The 23,331-nt window shown below is 50.4% G+C and overlaps 1 protein-coding gene across 3 annotated transcripts in view; it reads right to left on the bottom strand.

Moving 5' to 3' along the window:
* Positions 1–23,331, bottom strand: part of FTO (FTO alpha-ketoglutarate dependent dioxygenase) — a gene marked incomplete at its 3' end in the record, with an annotated part of 206,394 nt that overhangs the window by 177,538 nt on the left and 5,525 nt on the right. The window contains exon 2 of one of the 3 annotated variants that reach the window (XM_084861262.1): positions 6,527–6,592. The exons of the other annotated variants lie outside the window; for them this stretch is intronic. Coding sequence (XP_084717388.1) covers positions 6,527–6,592 — 66 coding nt within the window. The remainder of the gene's footprint in view (positions 1–6,526; positions 6,593–23,331) is intronic. 3 annotated transcript variants of the gene reach the window in all.

Below are 23,331 nucleotides of genomic sequence, written 5' to 3'. Positions count from 1 at the left end.
CCCTCGCCCCGTCTCGGGCGTAAATATTTCATGGTGTGACCATCACTCACTCGGTGCTTACGCTGTCTGATCGAGCCTCTGTTTCTGGCGGAGGGATACCCTGGAGGATAGTGCTTTTTCCCTCCGCTGCTCAGTCGCATAAAACCCTTGCTTCTCAAAGGTACTTCCAAGTTCAATAATTTATTAAACACCGCGCTGGGGCCAGCAAGCACTCGCCGAGATGCATAACTAAAGACTACAGGGCACTATTAGAGAGTGTCATTGATTAAAAAGGTCGACATTAGAGAAAATGATGGCGTTGTTACTTATACAAGAGAGGCAGGCTCAGGACAATGGATGCTGCCCCCACTAAAGGGCAAGAATGCTCAAATACCTGGAAGTCCCTGGTTGCAGGTAACTGTCATTAAGCAGACACACTGTGAACAGGCTCTCTGTAGAAGTCTAAAAATCAGAACTGAGATCCCGGGTTTCCCCTTCCTCACTATACCCACCCTACTTCTCCTCTTTCTAAATGAAATGTAGAACTGTGCCATGTCAGAAAAATACTTCTGAAGCTGCAGTGATAAATGATGACATTTATACCTTAACGATAGAACTCCCAAAGTCTACTCATCATCATTCCTTCCTCCTACCCATCTCTGAGCGATAGGCTGGGACGACACTGAGAGAGAATCACATATCTGTAGCATGTATAAAAGCAAAGTAATAAAAACTTGAGTGGCATACTCTGATCAGCAAGTATTTGTTGGACTCGGGTTCACAGGAGCTGCAGTAGATACTTAAGAAACTGAAACACCACCTAGTGCTCACAGGCTACAACATGTGCATGACCACGTGCATTCTGAATGTCTAGAGGAAGTCCCGAAACAGCGTAGAATTCGTTGCCACGTTGAGCAGGAGTCTTGGAGAGACTGGGTATCTCAGACAAGGTGGAAAGAAACCCAGTGGTCAAGGAAGATGTGAAGGAGCAAAGGGTTCCTACATGTTAAATTTTCTTAATTTGATTTCCAAATAAACCTTAGGAAAAGAAACTCGGATGCTCAAATTTCATGATTGACACAACGGGTTAACTCCCACCTAAACATGGCAGGTACCAGCCAAGCGCTTAGCTCCCTCACAAAACCTAAGGAAATGCCTGGGAAGACGCGGAAACAAAACAACAAACCCTCGCGTCTTCGGGGACAAAGAGAATGAGAGAGGAGATCGGGGCAGATGAAAGACATCCACCCCACTTGGGAAGACAAAAAGGGAGGAGCGTTCACTAACCTAAGGAAGCCTGCTGGCAGGGCCGGGGTGGAGGGAGAACGGGAAAACCAGTAAGGAGTGAGCGGATCCACGCCTCCATCCCCAGAAGGGCCAGGAGTTCTAGCGCCCTCTGAAGGCAGGTGTATCTCAGAAGTGGAGCCGTTGGAAGCAAATACAGTATATTTGGACCATGTGGGTTTTACATTTCAATTAGCAGACAGTTCTTGACAATGAGGAACTTAGGAATAAAAACCCACGTGTTCAACCCCTTTCGAAAAATCAGAGGATCTGCAAACACATTCGCACCTGGCAGCGAAGTTGCCGCCGGTCCCTTTCGGTGGGACATGTCCCTCCCGTCCCACCACCAGTCCCTGCTGTCCCTCCTAACCCAAGTCCGAGCTGTAGCTTTCATTCATCCCCCCTCCCCCATCCCCAGGAGGGAGGCAAAGTTTAAGATTCCCGCTGCAAAGAGAGGTGACTGCATTGGGTGGGGAGGGGGGGACAATCTGTAAAACGTAGTTGGAGTCATTGTATTGGGGTGTATCCTGGGAAAAGGCTTAATAATGCAATGAAACAGTAAGATAAGGCAAAGTGCACCCCGCACTCAGGAACAGCGGGCAAGAGACACCTGGTATAGTTCATCTCTCAGGAAAAAGACAGCACTCCGAGATCCGAGCACCCTCACCCTCAGCACCGCCAAATTCAGCTCCTCTCTAAGGGTCAAATGCCAAAGACGCAGATTTCAGCTGCATAAGATGAGCGGGGGAGGAAAGGGGTTGGGGAAGAGAAGGGAGAGAGAAAAGAAGGGGTTGTCCTTTATGTCCCTAAACAGGAAAGAAATCATAGAAATCATAATGCTTTATAGGGATAAAGACAGATCAAGTTCTTAATTCATAGACTTATAAAAGCCCTAAAGGCTCTTTCCTTAGATAATATACTTGAGATGTGTGTGTGTGTGTGTGTGTGTGTGTGTGTGTGTGTGTGTGAATGACATGACCAAGCGTAGCAAACACTTCGGGGAAATCCCTAGAAGTTTCCAAACACTGTTTAAATGTGTCCAAACGACTTTTTGAAACGCAAAAAACGATCAGCTATTCAAAGGATCCAGTGACATCATTTTCTTCTTTTCTCTTTTCCCTGGCTGGAAACAGAGATCTCACTGGGCTGTGAAAGCGGCTCTGGGCTGCGTACCCATTAGCTAAGAACAACAATGCCTCAGGACCCGCTTGGCGATTAACAGCCCTGTCATTTATCCTCTAAATGTCTATCTCCCTCGGCCACCATTTTCTCGTGGTTAAACAGCAACCGGTGTGTGACGGGGCGCAGTGGAACGCTCGGGGCGCACAAAGGGCGCCCTGTTCTGGTTTCCAGCCCGAGGACTCTCCCCCGTGGGAACAAAAGACGGGATCCTGCCTGCCGCTCTGCACATGAGGAGGCAGGGAACAGGCAGGGAAGGCAGGGTCCAGAGAGCCCGCGCCCGGCTCCCTTTACAGATGCAAATGAGAACAAGTGAACCAAGTAACTGCTCTTCTCTTTCGGGAGCTTCTAAAAAGTCCGAGAAAGAGCATCAACGTGGAGAGGCTTGTGCTAATCGCTTGCGACCCACCAGAGGCCACAGGGTACCTGGTAGCTAACCCGGGCGGCATGAGAGGGGGGGAGGGCCTGAAGCCAGGGAGCCAGGCAAATACAAACAGCAGTGGAATCAGGAGAGGGAACTGGGAGCGCTGAATAGACTGGACATTCGAAGCCTGAAATTTTAAGAAGCCCCCAAGCCCTTTAAGAAAGGAGATGAAGCCCAACTCAGTGGCTGAACGTCTACCTAGGAACCATGAGGTCACGGTTCGATTCCTGGCCAGGGCACATGCCCGGGTTGCGGGCTCCATCCCCAGTAGGGGGCGTGCAGGAGGCAGACGGTCCATGATTCTCTCTCATCATTGATGTTTCTCTCTCTCTCTCCTCCTTTCCTCTCTGAAATCAATAAAAATACATATTTTTTTTAAATTCCTCTTCAGAATAAGAAACTTACAAACGCTCCAAACGGAAGAGCCACTGAGGTCTATGGATTTGACAAGGAAACCTTGGAGGACGCCCTGCCATCCTTGAGGTACCCCTCCATGGTCAGGACCCGTCAGCGGAATATCCCCGTGGTCTCTCTCCCTCCGGGGTGAGTGTCCTGATCCTGGGGCTCCCACGGGCCCCACGGGACTCCCATCTGGGTTGGGTCAACGGCCCACGTTCCTCGGCCCTACGGCCCCATCACCTCCCACCATTCAGAAAAAGAGGCCTTTCCCGACGGAGGGGCAGGTCTCACACAGAGGACGTTTGGCGGATGCCAAAGGTGACGGGGACGAGAGCAGAATAAATAAAGAAGAATGGAGAAGGCAGTGGGCGCAGCCTCTCATTATAGCCCTTTCTAGAGCTATTAATCTTGGTCATAGTCGTCGGCGAAGCATGATTACTCTGCCCGGCACAGGTGGTGCCACCGACCAGCGGCAGTAACGGCCTTTCCTAGGAGAGACGGGCTCTGGCCTGCGACAGCCAGCTGGACCGGGTGTGCGGGGTTACCCTAACAGGAGCCCCTCTTGAATCCCACCCGACGCCGACATGGATGGAGCCATGCCTTCAGCGACGCTGTCACGCTACCAGGAAGTTGCAGACGTACCTGGAGGAGCGTGGAGAGCCCACTGGCAGAATTTCACAAGGAGATCTGTCAGTCCTTTGATGTATAATGAAGGTAAGTACAATTTTAAATATGTAAATACACAGCATTGTTTTTCCCCAAAGTGTTTCCTTTGTTGAGATGTTTTATTGGAGTGCTGTTTGCCTTAATTCACCGCTCCTTTTTAAGCCTCCCTCTTAGATTCATGGTACCTTTGAACTTGAATATCGGTTTCGTTTAGAGAGAAAGCCCTGGGCCTGGAATTCCAGATCACAGATCCAGCTCCGTGCCGTCTCGAGGAAGCCAAGCTCTCCGGGCTTCCCCGGGCCCCAGTCTGACTTACAAGAGCTATGTGGTTCTTCACCAATGTAACAGCACAAGTGGCCTCATCTATGTACGTAAAAGCCCAGCGACCGAACTGCACAATGAGCAGAATGACGGGTCACTATGACAGCGCACTGCGGTGGCCAACAGGCCCAATCGGGCCCCATCGGCCCCACCCAACCTACCGTGACTCCTCCCCACCCTGTCAGCACCCCCCCACATCAGCCCCCCTCGGGGCATGCTGGCCAGACCCCACCTGTGCACAAATACTACTATAATATTACACTGCATGGCTGCAGGGCATTGTGCTAACCATGCAGCCCTAATGGCCATTTTGGGTTGGTTTCTATTTGGGGGCTGTTATGAATAATGCTGCTATAAACATTTGTGTCTGAGTTTTCGTGTGGACATGTTTCCATTTCTTATGGGTACATACCTATGAGTGAGCAAGTGAGTAAACAGACAGAAACGTGCATGAATTTTTTTTAATGTAAGTGTCACAGGAGGAAAAGGAGAAACCAAAACATCAACGCCAAATACATTAACCAGAAAGCCCTAACGCCAAATACATTAACCAGAAAACTCTGGTAAGACCTTTAAAACCTTCCAAAATATGACCTTCATTTGATAATAAACATGAATGTAAAGAGTAAATAAATGTCCATACACTTTAGGTCTAAACAAACCCACAGCTGACACCATCCAAGTAAACAGAATGATACCCTGCACTTCTGCTTCCATTTCTTTGGTCAGAATTAATCATATGATCCCACCACACTGCAAGGGAAGTTGGGAATTGTAGTCTTCCTGGTGTGCTGAGAAAAAAAGAGCAAGAACTAATTGTTCTATTGAAAAAGCTGAAGTCCATGCAGGACACCAGAAATGACCTCACGAAGGCTGGGCGTGCCTCAAGGATCTCAGTCATACACTAGCATGTGACTACTAAGGTGTGGTATGTGGACCACTCATGCAGAAATCAATCCACGTTCACCATCCTTAGACTCTCCAGGCTGGTAAAGCCAGGTCCTCATAGCTAAGGTGACCAGATGTCCCGCCAAAAGCGGGACAGCTAGTCTAACCTTACTCATAGCACATCCCTGACCTCAGTGCATCAGAAATGCTTAATCGTCTCTGGGATTATGTTATCAGACTCATCCGATAAACAGTTCCAAGACGAATCAAACTTTAGCTTTATCTAGCCCAGTGGTCAGCAAACTCATCGGTCAGCAGAGCCAAAGATCCACAGGACAAAGATGGAAATTTCTTTGGAGAGCCACATTTCTTAAACTTAAACTTCTTCTAACGCCACTTCTTCAACATAGACTCGCCCAGGCCATGGTATTTTGTGGAAGAGCCGCACTCAAGGGGCCAGAGAGCCGCATGTGGCTCGCGAGCCGAGGTTTGCCGACCACTGATCTAAAGCACTATCACACAACGCTACCGACAGCACTTCTGAGGCCAGGATGAGAAACCAACCGGTAACTGGTCATTTTGGCAAAAAAAAAAAAAGGGGGACCCTGAGCCCCTTCCTCCAGGACCCCGTGCCTCTCCTCCTTCACCCCCTCCTCTCCCCTGGAGGACACAGCACGCACAGACCATGTTACCTCTGTATACCCACAAGGCCGCACTCAGGCCTGTGTACCTAGTCTAAGGTGCTCCACAAACACTTCTCTATTTGAACGAAACAGTGAGGGAAGAGACTCGATGAAGCTACAGCGGGCGCCTGGCCTCTCCCACAGCACCATGCCAGGGCTAACATCTGGGACGCCGAGGGCCGCGTGTTCCCCAGAAGGGGCGCGGAGGCATGAGGGGTGGGCAGCCAACGTGGACTTGGGCTCACAATGCCCAGGGACACTGACAAATAGCCCGATAATAACCCGTGTGCGCCTCAGAAGTCACTCCCCAGCGCCGCGCCACAAAAGCCAAAGGGAATTATTCATCAGCGGGTGTGAGTGCCACTGGGTGCCACCGGCAGACTGTGTTTGCCTTTGCTGAATTATTCATCAGCGTTTGTGAGAGACGCACAACCCAAAGGGTGTGCTGAACCCGTCCCGACTGTTCGGCACTGTTTGTTTTCTTTCAAAAAGGTTTTATTTTATTTTATTACTTTTTTTTTTTAAATCACCTCCAAGCTACAGTTCTCACATGGAAGACCAGCTCTAAATCTGGCTAAACAAGCCGGCGGAGAGCAGCACGCCGGGGTAGAGAGGGGGTACCGGGGGGGGGGGGGGGGGGGGGGCCTTATTGAATATTCATCATCACAGTGACAGGCAGTCCACGGAGCCAATGCTTGTTTACCTGTCCGCGGCTTGCCTTTGCAGATGCGGCGCGGTCAAAGCCCGTAGGAGCTCTGCAATGAGATGCCTATGTGGAGGGAAAGAGAAGGCCTTTGAGTGCTGTCACAGAGCAGATGCAAGTTTAATTACTGCGCGCGAAGCTTTCCGTCCTGTCTCTGCATCCTTGGAAAGCGACTGTAAACAACAGGCACCGGGCAATCAGGTGTCAGGGCTCATTTGATCTGCTCGGAAATGTCACCGATCCCTGCCGGGGCCCGCGTGGGGAAGGCGAACAAAGAGAGAGAACAGAGGGTGTTGCAGGCAGGCCTGGGGGAGAGGGGGGTGGTTAGGGGGGTGCAGAGGTTGGGGGGGGGGGGGCCTGTTGGCGCTGGGGAGGGCTCCCGCTTCCCAGCTCCGCCTTCCCAGAGGACCAGCTCCCGCCCTGACAAAGCCCTCTCATCTCACATTTGTTGTACATCCCCCCGTGGTCTGCAGGAATCACCGCCACAACCGGGGAGTCCGCGGGAGAGGCACTGAGCACAACCAAATGACTCCACACTACAAGGAAACCGGCATGGGCGGATTTCTTTCTTTTTGTTAAGGCAACTGGAGAAATCTGGAGAGGAACGCAGCATCTACAGTCAGGGACGGGAGGACATCTCGGCCAGCGGCCTCCGGGAGAGCCCGGGCCTCGCCGCCTGCCCATCTTTGAGCGCCCCGCCCCCTTAATTGAAGGAGAAGAAGAAGGTTCCATCCCATGAAGCTCCGGGCCCGGAGGAGCTGTCAGTGTCCTGCTGCTTCCCTGCTAATGGGAGAGGCGTGTGCGGGCGAGGGAGGGGAGGCGGCCGCTGGGTGCTCGCGATCTGTAATTCTGCGGAGAGCCCGCAGCCTCCCCGGAGGGTGCCCGCGTCCAGCCCCCCGATCGCTTCCGGAGACAACTGGGTTTCTCTGCTCTCAGCCAAGCCGGGCTTCCGGGGGCGCTCTCTGCAGACTTCCTTTACAGGAACGCTCCATGTTACTGGCTCAAGTCAAACTCTGCCCACCTACCCACTGCCATAATGCCGTAACAATTTCCAAATGGGGTGTGTGTGTGTGTGTTTGGGGGGTGGGGGGGAGCTTTTGAAACATGGAGTACATTAACCCAACCCTCTGAGCGTCGGTCTCCTCATCTCGAAAAGCAGAGGGGAATGGCAACCGTGGAGGGCTCCTGTGAGAATCACAGAGGCTCCTCCGTGCTCCTCACAGCCAGGACGATCCTTACAGAACAGGGAGATTAGTATTCATAGCGCAATCATGATTTGCCTGGTCGCATTATTCCCATGATGATAAATTGCATTAAAGTTATTCCTAAAGGTCTCTGCAGGCGTGTGGCAGTGACTTTATTGCCTAACATATTTCGGTGAACACAGACGCTCTTTCCTCCCACTTTACTACCTTCCGTGATGAGAAAGCGCCATCACGCACTTCCTAGGCTTCCAAAGAATTGCTCTGTTTCCTGCATACCAGCCGGTGAGCGAGGAGGAGCAGAAGTGGAGAGTAAAGGACCCAAATAAAAGGCATCTGGAATCATCGGAGGGCGGGGGCCGCCTCATTTCTCAGTCTCCTGTGGTCTGGTCTTCCTTAGGGTCCTTCCAAAAGCCTGGGGCCCAGGAGGAAGGACAGGACCACGAGGGGACACCTGGTGGTCAGGGAAGTGGCCATGCGGACTGCAGTTAAACAGCAAGTGAGGGTAACCCAGGTGATCTTACAATCCAAGGGAACCTCGTTTTGCCCGGTGGGTGTGGCTCAGGGGTTGAGCATCCACCTATGAACCAGGAGGTCACGGTTCCATTACCCATCAGGGCGCATGCCCAGGTTGCGGGCTGGATCCCCGGGAGGGGGTGTGCAGGAGGCAGCCAATCAGTGATTCTCTCTCATCATTGACGTTTCTATCACTCTTTCTCTCTCCCTTCCTCTCTGAAAGCAATTTTTTTTTTAAATGTAAATAAGTTTCACATTTTCATAAAATATTCTACTCACTTAGCAGAGACTTAAGGGAATATAATTTATTATAAAATTCTTATTTGCAATTTCTGTCTCCATATATGTTTATAACTGCAACATGCTTCAGGATTATAAAACAGATGTAACTGCTGACGTCCAGTCATTGTGTCCAGCTCTTTGAAGAAAAAATACACTACACACCCGTCCAGGTAGCTACACGTGTAACATTCAGCGTTGTGGGCTCAATGACATGAAGTCATTCCGGCTGTCACCACTCCCGTAGAAAAACAATGAGACAGGGAAAACACAGGTGCTGTGCTTCTTGTTAACATTTACCGGGCAATCCTAGGGTTAGAGAGGACACTGCTAAATATTCATGTGAGAGCACAAGGCAGGCATATATTTCTAACTTTGAAAAGGCTACATCTAAAGAACAGAAGAAAGTCAACATAATCGTCTTAATGACTTCAAAACAAGTGGCTTCTGGTCCCTGTATTCCAGTTCCTTTGTATATCTTTGATGGCTCCCTGAAGATCAAATTTTGTATTTGTCCCTCTTTTATTAAAAAAAAATATATATATATATATATATATATATATATATATATATATATATATACTTTCATTGACTTCAGAGAGGAATGGAGAGGGAGAGACAGATAGAAACATCAGTGATGAGAGAAAATCATTGATCGGCTGCCCCCCACTGGGGATCAAGAGAGCAACCAGGGCCTGTGCCCTGACTGGCAATTGAACCCTGACCTCCTGGCTTAAAGGTCAACGCTCACCCCTTGAGCCACGCTGGCCGGGCTCCCTCTTTTTGTAAACAAAAAAACACAAAGACATTGTTTCATCAGATGCACTTATTTTAAAGACAATATTACTATTAGAAGCACAGAGACATACACATGAACAAGAGTTGCTATCTCATACACTTTACAAGGGTGCCTTTTATGTTATGTGAGTTATACTTTAATTTTTTTAAATGCAGGCAAAAGACATACAATCATACTAATAAAGTTAAAAATAACAGTGGGGGTGGGGAACAGGATCTCCACCATAGCTCTAAGTCTCTCATTCAAAAACCTGAAAGCACTTTTGAATGACTTGTTCTTCTGACTATGCCTGCCCCTCCCCGTCCCCCTCCAGCCACACACAGACGAGGCATCTGATTTCATCTGCATATTGGACTTTCCATCTATGAAATGACAGTGAGAGTATTTTTCTTTGGCTGACTTCAGACATGAGAATTAAAGGAGAGAGGTGCAAAGATGGACAGTGACAAGTGTCAGCAAGGAGGGGAGGCACGGGAACCCTGTGTGTGTGGCTAGTGGGGATGTCAGATCGCTTTGGAAAACAGTTGGGCAAATCCTCGGAGAGTGACACAGGGGAGCCATATGACTTAGCCATTCCACTCCCAGGTATATATATATACCCAAGAAAAATGAAGGCATATGCCTAAACAGAAACTGGTTCACAAATGTTTAGATCAGCATTCTTGGCCACAGCCCCCAAAAGGGAAATGACTTCATGTCACCCGGTGATGAATGGGTAAGATGTGAGACATCCATGTAATGAAATAGTGTTTGGCCACAAAGAAATGAAGGATGCATATATTCTGCAACATGGATGGATGTTGAAAACATATGGATTATGCCGAGTAAAAGAAGCCAGTCATGAGAGACTACCTATTTAAATTCCATTTATATGATGTACCTATAAAAGGCAAATCTATTAGCACGGGGAGTCTGTAGGAAGTTGCTCAGGGCTGGGAGGGGGGGAGGCGTGGATGGGGAAGGACAGCTGGTGAGAAGGGCTTCCTCTCAGAGAAGACAGCTCCACAATTAGACTTCAGCCAAGGTAATCACACAACCCGGCAAATATACAACAACAACAAATCCCAAATACTGACTCGTCTATTTTAAGTGGGTAAACTGTCTTCATGTAAATGATATCTCAATAGAGTTGTTTAAATAAAATAAAAAATAAAAAATAAAACACAGTCACCCAGCTAGTGTGGCTCAATGGTTGAGTATGGACCCATGAACCAGGAGATCATGGTTCAATTCCCAGTCATGGCACATGCCCAGGTTGCAGGCTTCATGCCTGGTAGGGGGCGTGCAGGAGGCACCCGATCAACAAATAATTCTCTCTCGTCATTAATGTTTCTATCTCTCTCTACCTCTTCTGTCCTCTCTCTGAGATAAATAAAAACATTTTTTTTAACTAAATATAAAAACAAACAGAAAGGGGAGCTCCCTCTAGGGCTTCAGGGTTCGGCCAATACACCGACTGATGGTATGGGTTTGTGATTTAAGTCCCTTCCTGTCCTCAAATCTCTCTTAGGAAACCAGATTTTTTTTTTCCTCTCTCTCCCTCATTCATTCCTTCTACTGTTCCAAAGCTCCCAGTTCCCCTAGACATCGGGAGCAAAAATGTCAGCCTTCTGCTGGCGTTGTGTGGCTTTCCCGCCCGCTGTGACTCTGAGCGGTGAGGGGGTGCGCTGCCTCGGGCATCTCTCCTTCCGTCCTCGCCGGCAGAAAGAAGAGCAGGTTGTAGTGCGTGTTGACACGGCAGCTGATAAAAGCAAGATGAGCTGTGTCTGCCCGTAGGTGCCTTAACCTCCGCCGGCCGGAAACAGAGACTTCAGAGTCCCCGCCGGGCTGGGCTGGGCACTGGGAAGTGATCTGACAGCTCCAGGCCTCAGCCGCACAGATCTCCACCAGCTGACATTTGTCGAGTGTCTGTTTTGTTCTGGACACGATAGCAGGTCCTGAAAATACCAGTCACCGATGAAAGCACGGCGCTGGTCTTCAAGGAGCTCCCAGACGGGTCGGTAAATGGCTAACCGGGCCCGGTGAGGTACCAGGACGAAGATGCAAGAAGGAAAGACCCGAGGACAGAGGCCGGACTGGGGGGCCAGGTGAAGGAGTGGGGAAGGGCTCCCTGGGAAGTCAGTGCTCCCCGGAAGGAACCCTCCCACTCGGCCTCCTCCCTGACAGTGCACCAGAGCGCCTCCTGCCACCCGCCCGCCTTCCCTCAGCCTTGGCCAAAGGGAGATGCTGGTTCGGTTCCCCCTCCCGCAGCACCATCTGAGCGCCAGGACTCTGAGCCGGGCTGGCACAAAGGAAGAGCTCAAAATGTGTCTGCTGAGCCCTGGCAGGCATGGCTCCGTTGACTGGCACTGTCCTGTGCCCAAGGTTCCCGGTTCGGTTTCAGGTCTTCCGGGTGAAGCATGCACACTCCGTCCTCCGAGGGAGGTGGGTGCGGGCTGGATCAGGGCTGACAGCCTGGGCAGCTACGCACCAGGGGCTGCTCCCCGAGGGGGCCGGCCGGGCGGAAGCGTCCTCTGACAGCCCCATCATGACAAGCACGCTGCAGGCCAGCGCCATCACTCACCACCCCTGCCAACCTGCTCCGACCGCTGCGCCGCATCTAAGCGGGGGTCAGAGGTTAAGCTCCGGGAAGCCAGCCACCGAGGGCACCTGTCACGCACGGCTGCCTCCGCGCGGCTGTCTCCCCCGCACCATGCCAAACCGCCTCCTCTGTCCGGGCGGAGACGCGTCTGAAGGCCCTAAATGAGACCGCTGCCAATTCACGAGGCTCCACGCCGACAGCCTGCCATTCAAGCTGGCTCCGATTAGAATTTTTCCTCTATTTCAAGTCACAAACGCATGCAAAGTACGCCGCGAAGCATCAGTCTTCAGCCGTGCCTTTAAGCATGCCATGGTCTTAGACGCCTAAGTAGCCACACACGCACACAGTCTCAGATGCTGCAGAAGGGAAAGAGAATGTGCAATCCATCTATTCCTCCGTGGGGAGATACTAATCTAAGTGAACAATTAGAAATGGCACAGAAAGATCCAGGCATCCGTTTTCCAGGAATGCTCCTAAGTGTGTACAATTAAAAAATAATAATCTGAAAATATATCATTTCAGCCCTAACCGGTGTGGCTCAGTGGATAGAGCATCGGCCTGCAGACTCAGGTTGCAGGTTCAGTTTCGGTCAAGGGCATGTACCTTGGTTGCAGGCACATCCCCAGTAGGGGGTATGCAGGAGGCAGCTGATCAATCCTTCTCTCTCATCGATGTTTCTAGCTCTCTACCTCTCTCCCTTCCTCTCTGTAAAAAAATCAATAAAGTATATTTAAAATATATATATATCATTTCATCTTAATATTATCATCTTACTATGACAGCATGAGAATATAACTGTATATGTAATTTCACTTCATGAAAGTGGTATAATTTTAAGTACACAGTGACTTATCCATACATTTTCTTTCTTTTTTAGTTTGCGCACAAAAAGTGCAGAGTTTAGCATCTGACGTAAACACACCCATCTGTGCTTCTGAGTTTGAGATCTTATGCCTCCCTCGTGGAGTAGATCACTCAGATGTACGCATTAACATATATCGACGAAGAGATTTCTCCCTGATCCTGACCGAGTAACAAGAAATGTCTCCTCTTCTTTAGAAGCCGCGTGACTGTCTCCGAGAGTGGCTGGCATGGAGCACGAATAAAGTCGGACAGATCTTCTTATGCCCTTCTCACCAACAATGGGCTTGCTAGCCACAAATAGAGCCATAAGTAGCCCTCATCCGAGGCGGCCTTTAGCGGCATGAACTTGAAAATGACCCTTATATAAAGGTGCTGGGCGACATCGACTGCAGCACTGAAGTCACTCTGTAAGCCCCGATCACTATCGCGCCCTTAAGTGAGTCTGGGGAGCGAAGATAACCTCTCAGCTGGAGGAACAGGGAGGCTAAGACACTCCGTTATTAAAGCCCGTGCAGACAGAGGTCAACTAATTGTCCTGTGCGCTAGCAAAAAGAGCTCGGCGTCCGCCACCGAGCCACGGGGAACCACGCGTGAGTTGTTCTACGTGGCCTAGAAGCACGCATCCGCCTGCCACTCCCCGGCAAAGCCAGAAATTAGGGTTATCAGTCCAGGTGACTGTGGGTAGCTCCAATCAAGAGAAATATCTTAAGTCACGGGTACCTATTCTCATTCCGTGGGGACAGCTGCCTAAACAGCGCTGCTGTTCAAAATAGAGCAACGGAGGGAGCATTCTGCAAGACAAGAGACTCGGTAGAGAATTTGAATAAGGCTTCTCTTTCCTGACGGCTCATTTCAGGGGGAAATTCCTCACTTCGTATCCAGGCATCCGGGCGGCACAAAATCGCAGAGGCTGCATTCAGGGGCAGGGACTTCTTCCCTCAGTCCCTGCACCTGAGACCTGGGCGGAACCTCCAAGTTCAATGTGGACGGATACAGGGCCAGTAAAAAGAAGTACTTCTTAGGCCACCACGGAGTCATCTCGCGGCACTCAGAGCAAAACTTTAAATGGCCTCAAGAGCAGACTGGCTCACGAACCGGGCGCAGATTCATAAGGAGTAACAGAAGTACACCAAGAATTGAGAAGAGGCGGATCTCTGAGCAGACTGACAGAACCAAAGCCCAGGGCTCGATCTATGAAAATGGCAGCTCGGTCTCTCTACAAGGCTCTTTCATTAAATATGTCTGATTCAGAAAGATTATAATAAAAACTAGAGGCCTGGTGCACAAAATTCCTGCAGGGGTGCAGTCCCTAGGCCTGGCTGGCGGTGGAAGTGCGAGCGTCTGGTGTGGAACAGCAGGTCCCAGCGGACCTCTGGGCCCTGGGCAGCACCTGGGCTCCCAGGCCCCCACGCACCCTCCTCCGCTTGAATCATCGGGCCCCCACCCGGCTCCCTCAGCCTCTGGGAGCCAGGCTGAAGCCCCATCCCCCGCTGCCACCGCTGGTTGCCATTGCGGGGCAATTGGCAGGATGATTGAGCCCCACTGGCACCCACCGTGGCCTGGCGCCATCCGCTCACCTGCTCCACCATCCCACTGGGGTCCCGCTTTCGTCAGGCCCCCTGGGGACTAGCAGCACCTACACTGCTGCCCGCTACCAACCCCAGGTCACCGAGGCCCACCATGCTCCGCCCCACTCCCTGGTGGTCAGAACACATCATAGCGAGCGGTCGAACTCCCGGTTGGGGGAACAATTTGCATATTAGGCTTTTATTATATAGGTTATTGCTGGATTGGGCAGCATTCACAAGCAGTCAAATTAGTGGCTCCTGCTGGCTCCACGCTCCTCAGTTCAGGAGAGGAGCAGAACTCGTACAGGAGGGATCTGTTCAGGCGCTGACAGCACCAAGGGTCCCGTTAGACCTGGACCGAGGTGGCTCTCCCTCCTCTCACAGGTGCCTTTGGGTTAGGTCCTCAGGGAGAGAAGGACACAGCATCTAATTGTGTGTTTATCTTTCCTCTGGAAATGAAAGCAAAAGCCATGTGCTTAGAGCTCAAGTAATTTTAGACGCATTGCTACCTGCTTGTGGGGGGGGGGGGGGGCAGGGAACAGAGCTCATTGGAGGGATTGCTCTTCTCTGTGTCTGCTTCTGCGAGGCGGGATGTTCCCTGAAGGCCCTAGGCGCTGGGAGATCGTTAGTCTGGGAGTCAGAGTTAACCCAGGCCGGTGGCCCTGCCTTCCCCACCTCTCGGCTGAGCAAAAGCCAGACACACTCACTTGGCCATATTCATTGTGCACCCAAGTGTTCAGCGCCAGGGGTACCAGTAGCCTCCGGGTCATGAAATAATACTAAAAACTTGATAATCATTCATCGATTTAGTTTTCAGCATACTATATCACTTGAATCCGATGGGAGCATAAAGACTATTTGTGAGGTCAACCACGGTACAGACAGGGGCTGACACGCTATTGATGGCGAGGTGGAGAGAAATTGCTAAATACAGCAGATCGATACCTCGTTTCACTGTTACAGCCTTCTGCAGACATAAAATATCTATCCTTACAGCTACAAAAATAATAATAATGAAAGTGGGAGATAAATGCTTCCCCGAAGGTAAACTATTTGATTAGCTGAGGGCAAAGGTGACAGCAGCAGTTACACTAAAGTAACTTTATAGTCTTAAATAAAAGCCGGAGGAAGAGTGGGAGGCGGAATGGCCAGATGAGTCGAGCCACTTTGGTGGCTCAGAAAAATATCTTCTGAAACTCACAGCGCTGGGTAAAGGACCGCCAATATCTAAAGCTTTCCCGTGGTCTGCCTTACCTATGCACAAAGCACGTGCGAACAAAAGGCCTTCTACTGTTGATGGAGAGGAAATCAAGAGTTGAGGGTAGACCGGACAGTGTGGCTCAGTGGTTGAGCGTCGACCTGTGAACCAGGAGGTAACACATACCCTGGTTGTGGGCTCGATCCCCAGCGTGGGGCGTGCAGGAGGCATCCGACCCATGATTCTCTCACATCATCCATGTTCCTATATTACTCTCCCTCTCCCTTCCTCTCCGGAATCAAAAAATATATTTTTTTAAGAGTTGAGGGTAACTAAATGCTCTGTAAACACAAACAAAAACACAACTCTCAGTCTCTATGTGCTGCCATTTGCCGAGAAATGTTATGAGTCAACCATATCTCATCCCATCAATATGCTGTCCTTCAGGGAATGCTATTCGAAAAGACAATATTTAACAATTACACAGAAAACTATTGTCACTCTGCATGTGAATTAAAAACAACCTGTTCATCAGCCCTGGCCTGTGTGGCTCAGTTGGTATGTGCCTTGACTGGAATCGAATCCATAATCCTTCAGTTTGAGGGCTGACGCTCTATCCAGTGAACTAAACAGGCCAGGACCATATTTATTTTGTTTTAAATATATTTTATTGATTTTTTTACAGAGAGGAAGAGAGAGGGATAGAAAGTTAGAAACATCTATGAGAGAGAAATATCCATCAGCTGTCTCCTGCACACTCCCTACTGGGGATGTGCCCACAACCAAGGTACATGCCCTTGACCGGAATTGAACCTGGGACCCTTGAGTCTGCAAGCCAATGTTCTATTCACTGAGCCAAACCAGTTAGAGCCAGAGCCATATTTTAAAAAATAATACTAATTTCTGCTCCAAAGAACTTGATCATTTCTATATTGGGGAATGGGGGTAGTGGAGTGGTGGATAAGACACCAGTAAAAGCTTTCTATTGTACAGCATTTTTATATCCATACTAGAGGCCCAGTGCAGGAAATCATGGGTGCATAGCTGCTCGCCTTGCCACCCCCTGCTAGGAGCCGCGAGCCACCTTGCCCACCGCAGGCGTGAGCCACTGTTTGCAGGCCTGGGGGGTGGGGAGGGACCAAGAGGTGATTGATGCACCTCATGGCAACCTGGTCGAGCAGTCATTCCGGTTGTTAGGCTTATGATCCCTGGCCTTTTATTATATAGGATAACATATCTACTGTTCAAAATTCTCTTACATTCATTATCTTTTGACCTCTCAGATGAAGCAGGGAGGGGAGTTGAGGATAATGCCCATTTTATGATTGAAGAAACAAGACCGAGATTGAGGGACTCATATCAGGCATGACCTAGGTAACAACAGACAGAATCCGAGAAGCTCAGCCTCCCAGCTACAGTGAAGGGCTCCCTGGTGACAGCAGCTGCTGCTCTGGTGGAGAGCCATGGAAACAAACAAACAGAACAACAGAGAGCAAAAACAGGCTCCTAGAAACACAGGACAGCCTGATGGCTGCCAGAGGAGGGTGGGGAGGAGGGGAGAGCGAAAAGGCGAAGGGGAACATGGTCGATAACCATGTGGATATGTGGCCCGGTGACAGATGAGTACTAGGCGTGGTGTGCAGATTACCTGGTAAGACATGTAAATGTCGAACCACTATGTTGTGCATTGAAACTAATGAAATACTGTATGCCAACTATACTTTAATAATAACTTTTTTTAAAAAGCGTAGATGTCTGAACAACACAATGAAAAGTTTTGGAGCTGGTTAATTCCTGTGTGGGGTGGGTGGGCAGGTGGGGGTGTGATAGGTGGGGCTGACACTGAGAGGTATCATTAAACTCTGATGATTAGAATGGTGTGTGAAGAATAAGAACCAAACAAACAACAGAATAAAAAGCAGATCTGAGTATTCTGATTAGTCAGTAAATGTAGTGGGAATAACCGGTTAACCATTTGGGAAGAAAAAGATAACTACTCCATATCAGACTAAAATTCTAGATGCATTGCAAGAATTAAATGAGAAAAATTAAAACATAAAAGAACTGGAAGGACATACAAGTGGCCATTAGTCAGATATGTAGGTGGGAAAATTTCCCCCAAATAGACACAAAGGAAATCCTTTGAATAACAAAAATCCAAAAAGTAGAAGTCAAGCGATAAACAAACTAGGAAAAATATTTCCATTACATGATTAATAAATAATATCCCTGATCTATGAAGTATTCATATAAATCAACAAGAAAAAATAAACATGTATTAGTAAAGTGAACAAAGGAACTATAGTGGAACTACATTTGGCCAATAAACACGGTAGGAGGGAATTCAACCATATCTATACTAATAATAGAGAAATATGCAAATTATCCGTTACAGCATCACATCACGACCAGATTAGCAGGCTGCAGCTGAGGCAGGTGGGGCGTACAGCAGCTGTGGGAGGAAAAGCTTGGGGGTGGAGGTGGAGGGCAGAGGCCGCAGGAAAACCGGGGAGGGAAGCCCGCCGGAAGCCCTGTTCTTGCAGGAATCTTCCTGCAACAGGCCCCTAGTGTGTGTATATGTGTGTGTGTGTGTGTGTGTGTGTGTGTGTAAAAGCCAAGTGACCAGAACAAAGGAACTACCAGAACAACCCCTAACTATGACACACACTGCGGTGGCCTCCTCAATCTCCCATGGCCCCTCCCCCCAGCTGGCCCTGCCCCCAATCGACCCTCCCCACAGCTGGCCCCTGCCCGACCGACCCCATCAGAGTGGGCTGGCCAGACTCCGCCCATGCGCGAATTCCTGCACCAGGCCTCCAGTAAACATATAATGTTGTATGTGGGGACTACACTGAAGAAAATTGGAAATGTTAAGGAATAATTCCTAAAATTCTAAATATTAAGGAAAATAGAGCTCGGCTTTTAACAGGTCTTCCTGTAATTATAATAATATGCAGCCATAGTCATTTCTCACAAAATACAAAAGTGTAGCGTGTGTGTGTGTTGGGGGGGGGGGGGGTTGACATGCCTCATTGTCTCAAAAGCAATCTACCGAACCACGGAGGCAGAAATAACCATAAACCTCCTCCGACAGTGATGCAAACGCCCATCTGCTGCACTGGAGCCACCGGCCTGCATCCCGCCCGCGGGTTCCATCGACAAGGCACATCCCGGGGCCTGAGATATAAATCACAGCGCCTCGCCTCCTCGAGGACGTATTGACATCTGCCACCTGCAAGCGTCTGCTGTGGGCAGGGAGGGCCTGTTTTTATTTACAGCGCGCGGCGCGGGCGGAATGTAAAACAAGATGCTTCATCAATCCGGGGCCATAAAACACCCGCATAACTCAGGCCGGCCGGGCCGGCGCGCGCTCCTTAATTAAGTGGGCCATGTTCTGTTTGAAACAAAAAGACAACCCTGGGCTGCGGCCGAGATGAAGTGCTCAGCCGGTTCCCGGGGCAGCGGCTCTCCATCATGAGAAATAAACCGTCGCGCGGTCTGTACTCAATAGTCAGCGAGGGGCGGGGAGGACGCAGACTGATCTGGATGAGCGCGCCCTCCGTTATAACAAGTCATTTTACAGAGGATTAGTATCCTGATGGTCTGATCAATAGGAGGCCCGGCTGCTATTACAGATGAAGAGAAAATGGCCCCTCTGGTCATAAAGTGTGCGTGTCTGCGTTCTCCTTCATTTGCCCAGTCCATTACGGTAATGGCTGCGGCGTGAACAGCTGGGACAGCTTAAGCAGCGGCGGCCTGATGAATGGAGAGGCCGGTCCGCCGGGCATCGGCCCGTCCCTGTCTCTCGGTCTGCACGGGCAGCTCCTCGGCCAGGCCGGTTCCCATCCCGGGCTCGTGTCTCATGAGCACAAGGACCGCGGTGCCCCGGTGATGGTCTCGTTCACGGTGTCGCCGGCCGATGCGGTGACTAACACAGAAATCGCTCGCAGCGCGCTGGCTGCTGACTCGGCGAAAAGCGGCCGCTGTTTACCCAAACAGCCAGGGCGGCGTGACAACGGGCCCGAGTTCACGGCCGCTGGGATACGGGCATTTGTCTGTCGGGTGCTGTGCTCCAGCAAAACAATGCGGAGCGTTCATGCTGACAGTAAACAAACAAATAAGTAAAAACTAATTTGCCGAAACCGGTTTGGCTCAGTGGTAGAGCGTCGGTCTGCGGACTGAAGGGTCCCGGGTTCGATTCTGGTCAAGGGCATGTACCTGGGTTAAGGGTACATCCCCAGTAGGGGGTGTGCAGGAGGCAGCTGGTCGATGTTTCTCTCTCATCGACGTTTCTAGCTCTCTATCTCTCTCCCTTCCTCTCTGTAAAAAATCAATAAAATATATATATATATATATATTTTTTAAACTAATTTATCAGCAACATTTTCCATCTCTGTTTAAAAAGATGGCCAACTGGAAAACAGTCAGATAACGGACGCTGCGCTTAGAAACGGAAAATCCATAGGCGTACGGCTCGAGACGCTATTCTGCCCAATTCTGCGGAGGGCGCTCCGGGTGCCACATCTGCCCGCTCTGCATTGTCATTGGAGAAATGCCGGCCCCTGAGGCTGGGCCTAGGATGAGCTCCCAATGAATGAAGGGGGCCACTGGCAGGTGCACGGCCGACGCAGAAATCAGAGCTCTGACTGTTCTGATCACAGCAGCTCGTGCCCAGATTTGGGCCTCCACGCCGAGTTTCCTATTTGGTTTCCACCAGCCGTAAAGGTCTCCACGGCCACTTACCACATGGCAGTTCCTCGACACAGAGGAAGGCCTGGTCGCTCTGCAGGGCAGTCCTTTCTTGTCCAAAACCACAGGTGCTTAAGTGGTGGGCATGGCAACGGGGCAGGTGCGTGGAGCATAAAGCAAGCCCACAGCCCGACGCGAGGTCCGGCTTTCAGACGGGCATGCGTGGCCCTGAGCAGAAACACCGCGCCAGGGACAAATGTTTGGATGCCAGTTCCTACGGACGCAGATCCTAGTCTCCTCAGTGTGCCCCGACCCAGCCCAGCTGTCCCCGGAGCCCTCCCAGCTCGCATCGGAAAATCAACTGGTGAGAACATTCTGTGAAATACCGCAGCATCAGTTTCTACAACGTGAGGTTTGAGCGAATGGCGTTAACAGAAGTCTAATTTCTCCTCTAGACAGTGCCTTGTTTTAAGGTTCTAAAAGTACCGTGTCTACTATAAAGGTCTTCCCTTCTTGAAGTTACAAAGTCACCTCTTAAATATAAGTTTGCCAAGAAATCTACCGTCATAAACTAACAACAACAAAGCACACGAAACCTGAAGGGGAAACCGGCCATCTGAATTTGAAAGAGAACCTTAGAAAACCATTGTTGACCATTGCTAACGCATGTGTTCAAGAGAAGAGGCTTGTGTCTCAGAATGAATACGGCATTGATACGGTATTGATTCGGTATGTGAAGTCATTGACAACCCGTAGGGTATTTATCCAGTTCCCATAATTCCTTTCAGGTGCGGGTCCATCTCTCCCTGGTACAAAACCTAATGACAAATCACAGGTGACGCTCCTCATTCATTCGCTTGATGAATATGGAAGGTTGACTCTGGGCCTGGCCCAATGTTAACCTGAGAGCTGGGGACAGAATGATGAAGATCAAAACCAAAGAGATATGGCCCCTACTTGCTTGAAGCGTACGGTCCGGAAGCCACCCTCAGCCACAACAAATCCTCTGAGCCAGGCAGCCTGGGAGATGCTCTAGGAGTTAACATGTAACATGTATCAGACGCTGGAGGCTCTCAACCATTCCATCCTTCCTCAACAGATAAATGTCTCCTCTGCGCGAGACACTGCCCAGGCGCACCGGAGAGGTAGAAGGATGACAGGGACACATGCTGACTTCAACGAACCCCATGCACAGTGCCCTTGGGTGACACGTGTTAACCTGCCCTGATGTACACAGACCAGTAGTGGAGAGGGATCCTCCCTCTGCAAACCCATCACAGCACACGGTGCATCTCACATGCGTGTTCAGGCGTGAAACCTGTAACTCAGGTCATTCTAAAACAGAGCTTACATTTGAAATCCATACAGGTATTCTCCTTAGACAAACTCACGTGTGGAACCCTACGTTCCGACAGCAAGAACTGTGCCTGCTTTATTTACCATCGATCCTCACTTCTAATATTTGCTGAATACAGAGTAGGCAACACAGGGCATCATGTAAAGGCCATGGGACAAGATAAAGGCCAGGAAATGTCAGAGAGGTCAAGGGTCTCGAGGTCTGGGCAGTTCCTACTAAACGTGGTTCTCGCTCAATGTCAAAAGGTGGCACAGTATTTTGCAGATGAGCCTGGAACAGGGTGAGCATGACCCGGAACCAGAACCCAACTCCACGCAAAGAAGAAACCAACGTGTGCTTGACCAAACAGAGTATATGGCAATTGGCTACACCTCCCTTCTAAAAGGCAGAGCTGTGGATGGGAATCTCATCTCTTCTACTTGCTGCGCTGACTGAACTAACCACCACATCTCGTCTTGAATCGGACACCCAGAGCCCTGACCCCTGAGTTCAGTAACAAATGCGAGGCTCTCCTGAACTCGGATGGGGCTCCCCTCAAGGGACTCCCTCTCAGCCCTGTGTGGGCGCTGGGTGAGGCGGTCAGCAGTGGCAGCTTGCCCGGGCTTCCTGGCCCTGTCTCCACTGCCTAGGAGACACCCCTCGGTGCCCATCACTGACAGGGTGCCTGGCCTGGCTGCACAGCGAGGGGGAGTCCTCCTTCCACTCATCCCCCCACCCCCAGCCTGTTTCATTCAGGCTTAGGAAGCAAGGCCAGCAGTCCGGCCAGCGCTGTGACCAGTGTGCCAGTCCCGGGTGGGGCACAGCGCTGTCGGACGGATAGGTTCGGCTCAGGCACACACTGGCTTTCAGGTTGGCTGGGCAGGAACGGTCTCCGGGACTCGGGATTCGGGGCCTGACCTGGGGCTAACTCTGGAGGGCTGAGCAAACACCTCTGGGCCATCCTAGCCATCCTCGGTCAACATCTCTGGCCTGCTGGCTCCTCTGGTGTCCTCAAACCCTGGGCCGCTGAGTGTTCACAGGCCTAGAGGTTATGGAATCATCGGGTCCACCATTCAGTCTCTGTCCCATACGAGTGGGATTTTGGTCTTGGTGTGTAAGCTTGCATTCGCTTTATCTGTCTTATCTGTGATAATAAAAGGGTAACATGCTAATTAGACCGGAGATCCTTCCTGAGGAAGCCGGGCCAGAGGGAAGCCAGCCCGGGTAGCCAGCCCGGGTCCCGGGAGTCTGTGGCAGCCGGGGGAAGGCCGGCCTGCTCTTGCACGAATTTTCGTGCACCGGGCCTCTAATACGTAAATGTGCCCACTATGGGAACTCAGATGTGAGCCTCAAATGCAGCCTCTTGGGGTGCACTGTCCAGAATTAGACCGAGGGCCCCAGAGAGCCTTTCCTGGTTTCTGAGTCCTCCTGGGGCTCATTTGGTTTGGGGATTTCCCCTTATGATTGTCGTAGGGAAAAGGCTTTTTTTTTTTTTTTTTTTTTTTTAATATTTTATTGAGTTTCCACAGAGAGGAAGAGAGAGGGATAGAAAGGTAGAAACATCAATGAGAGATAAACATCGATCAGCTGCCTCTTACATACCCCCTACTGGGGATGTGCCCACAACCAAAGTACATGCCCTTGACGGGAATCGAACCTGGGACCTTTTAGGCCACAGGCTGACGCTCTAGCCACTGAGCCAAACCGGTTTCGGCAGGGAAAAGGCTTTTGAGAGGTTCTCTTGGTAATGGCAGTGGCAGGTGAAGTTTGTTT

The sequence above is a fragment of the Pipistrellus hanaki genome (assembly GCF_964339955.1).
Source record: "Pipistrellus hanaki genome assembly, chromosome: 15".
In the NCBI taxonomy this organism is placed as follows: domain Eukaryota; kingdom Metazoa; phylum Chordata; class Mammalia; order Chiroptera; family Vespertilionidae; genus Pipistrellus; species Pipistrellus hanaki.
The sequence above is the reverse complement of the archived record's forward strand: the minus strand, read 5'-3'. Positions and strand labels throughout refer to the sequence as shown.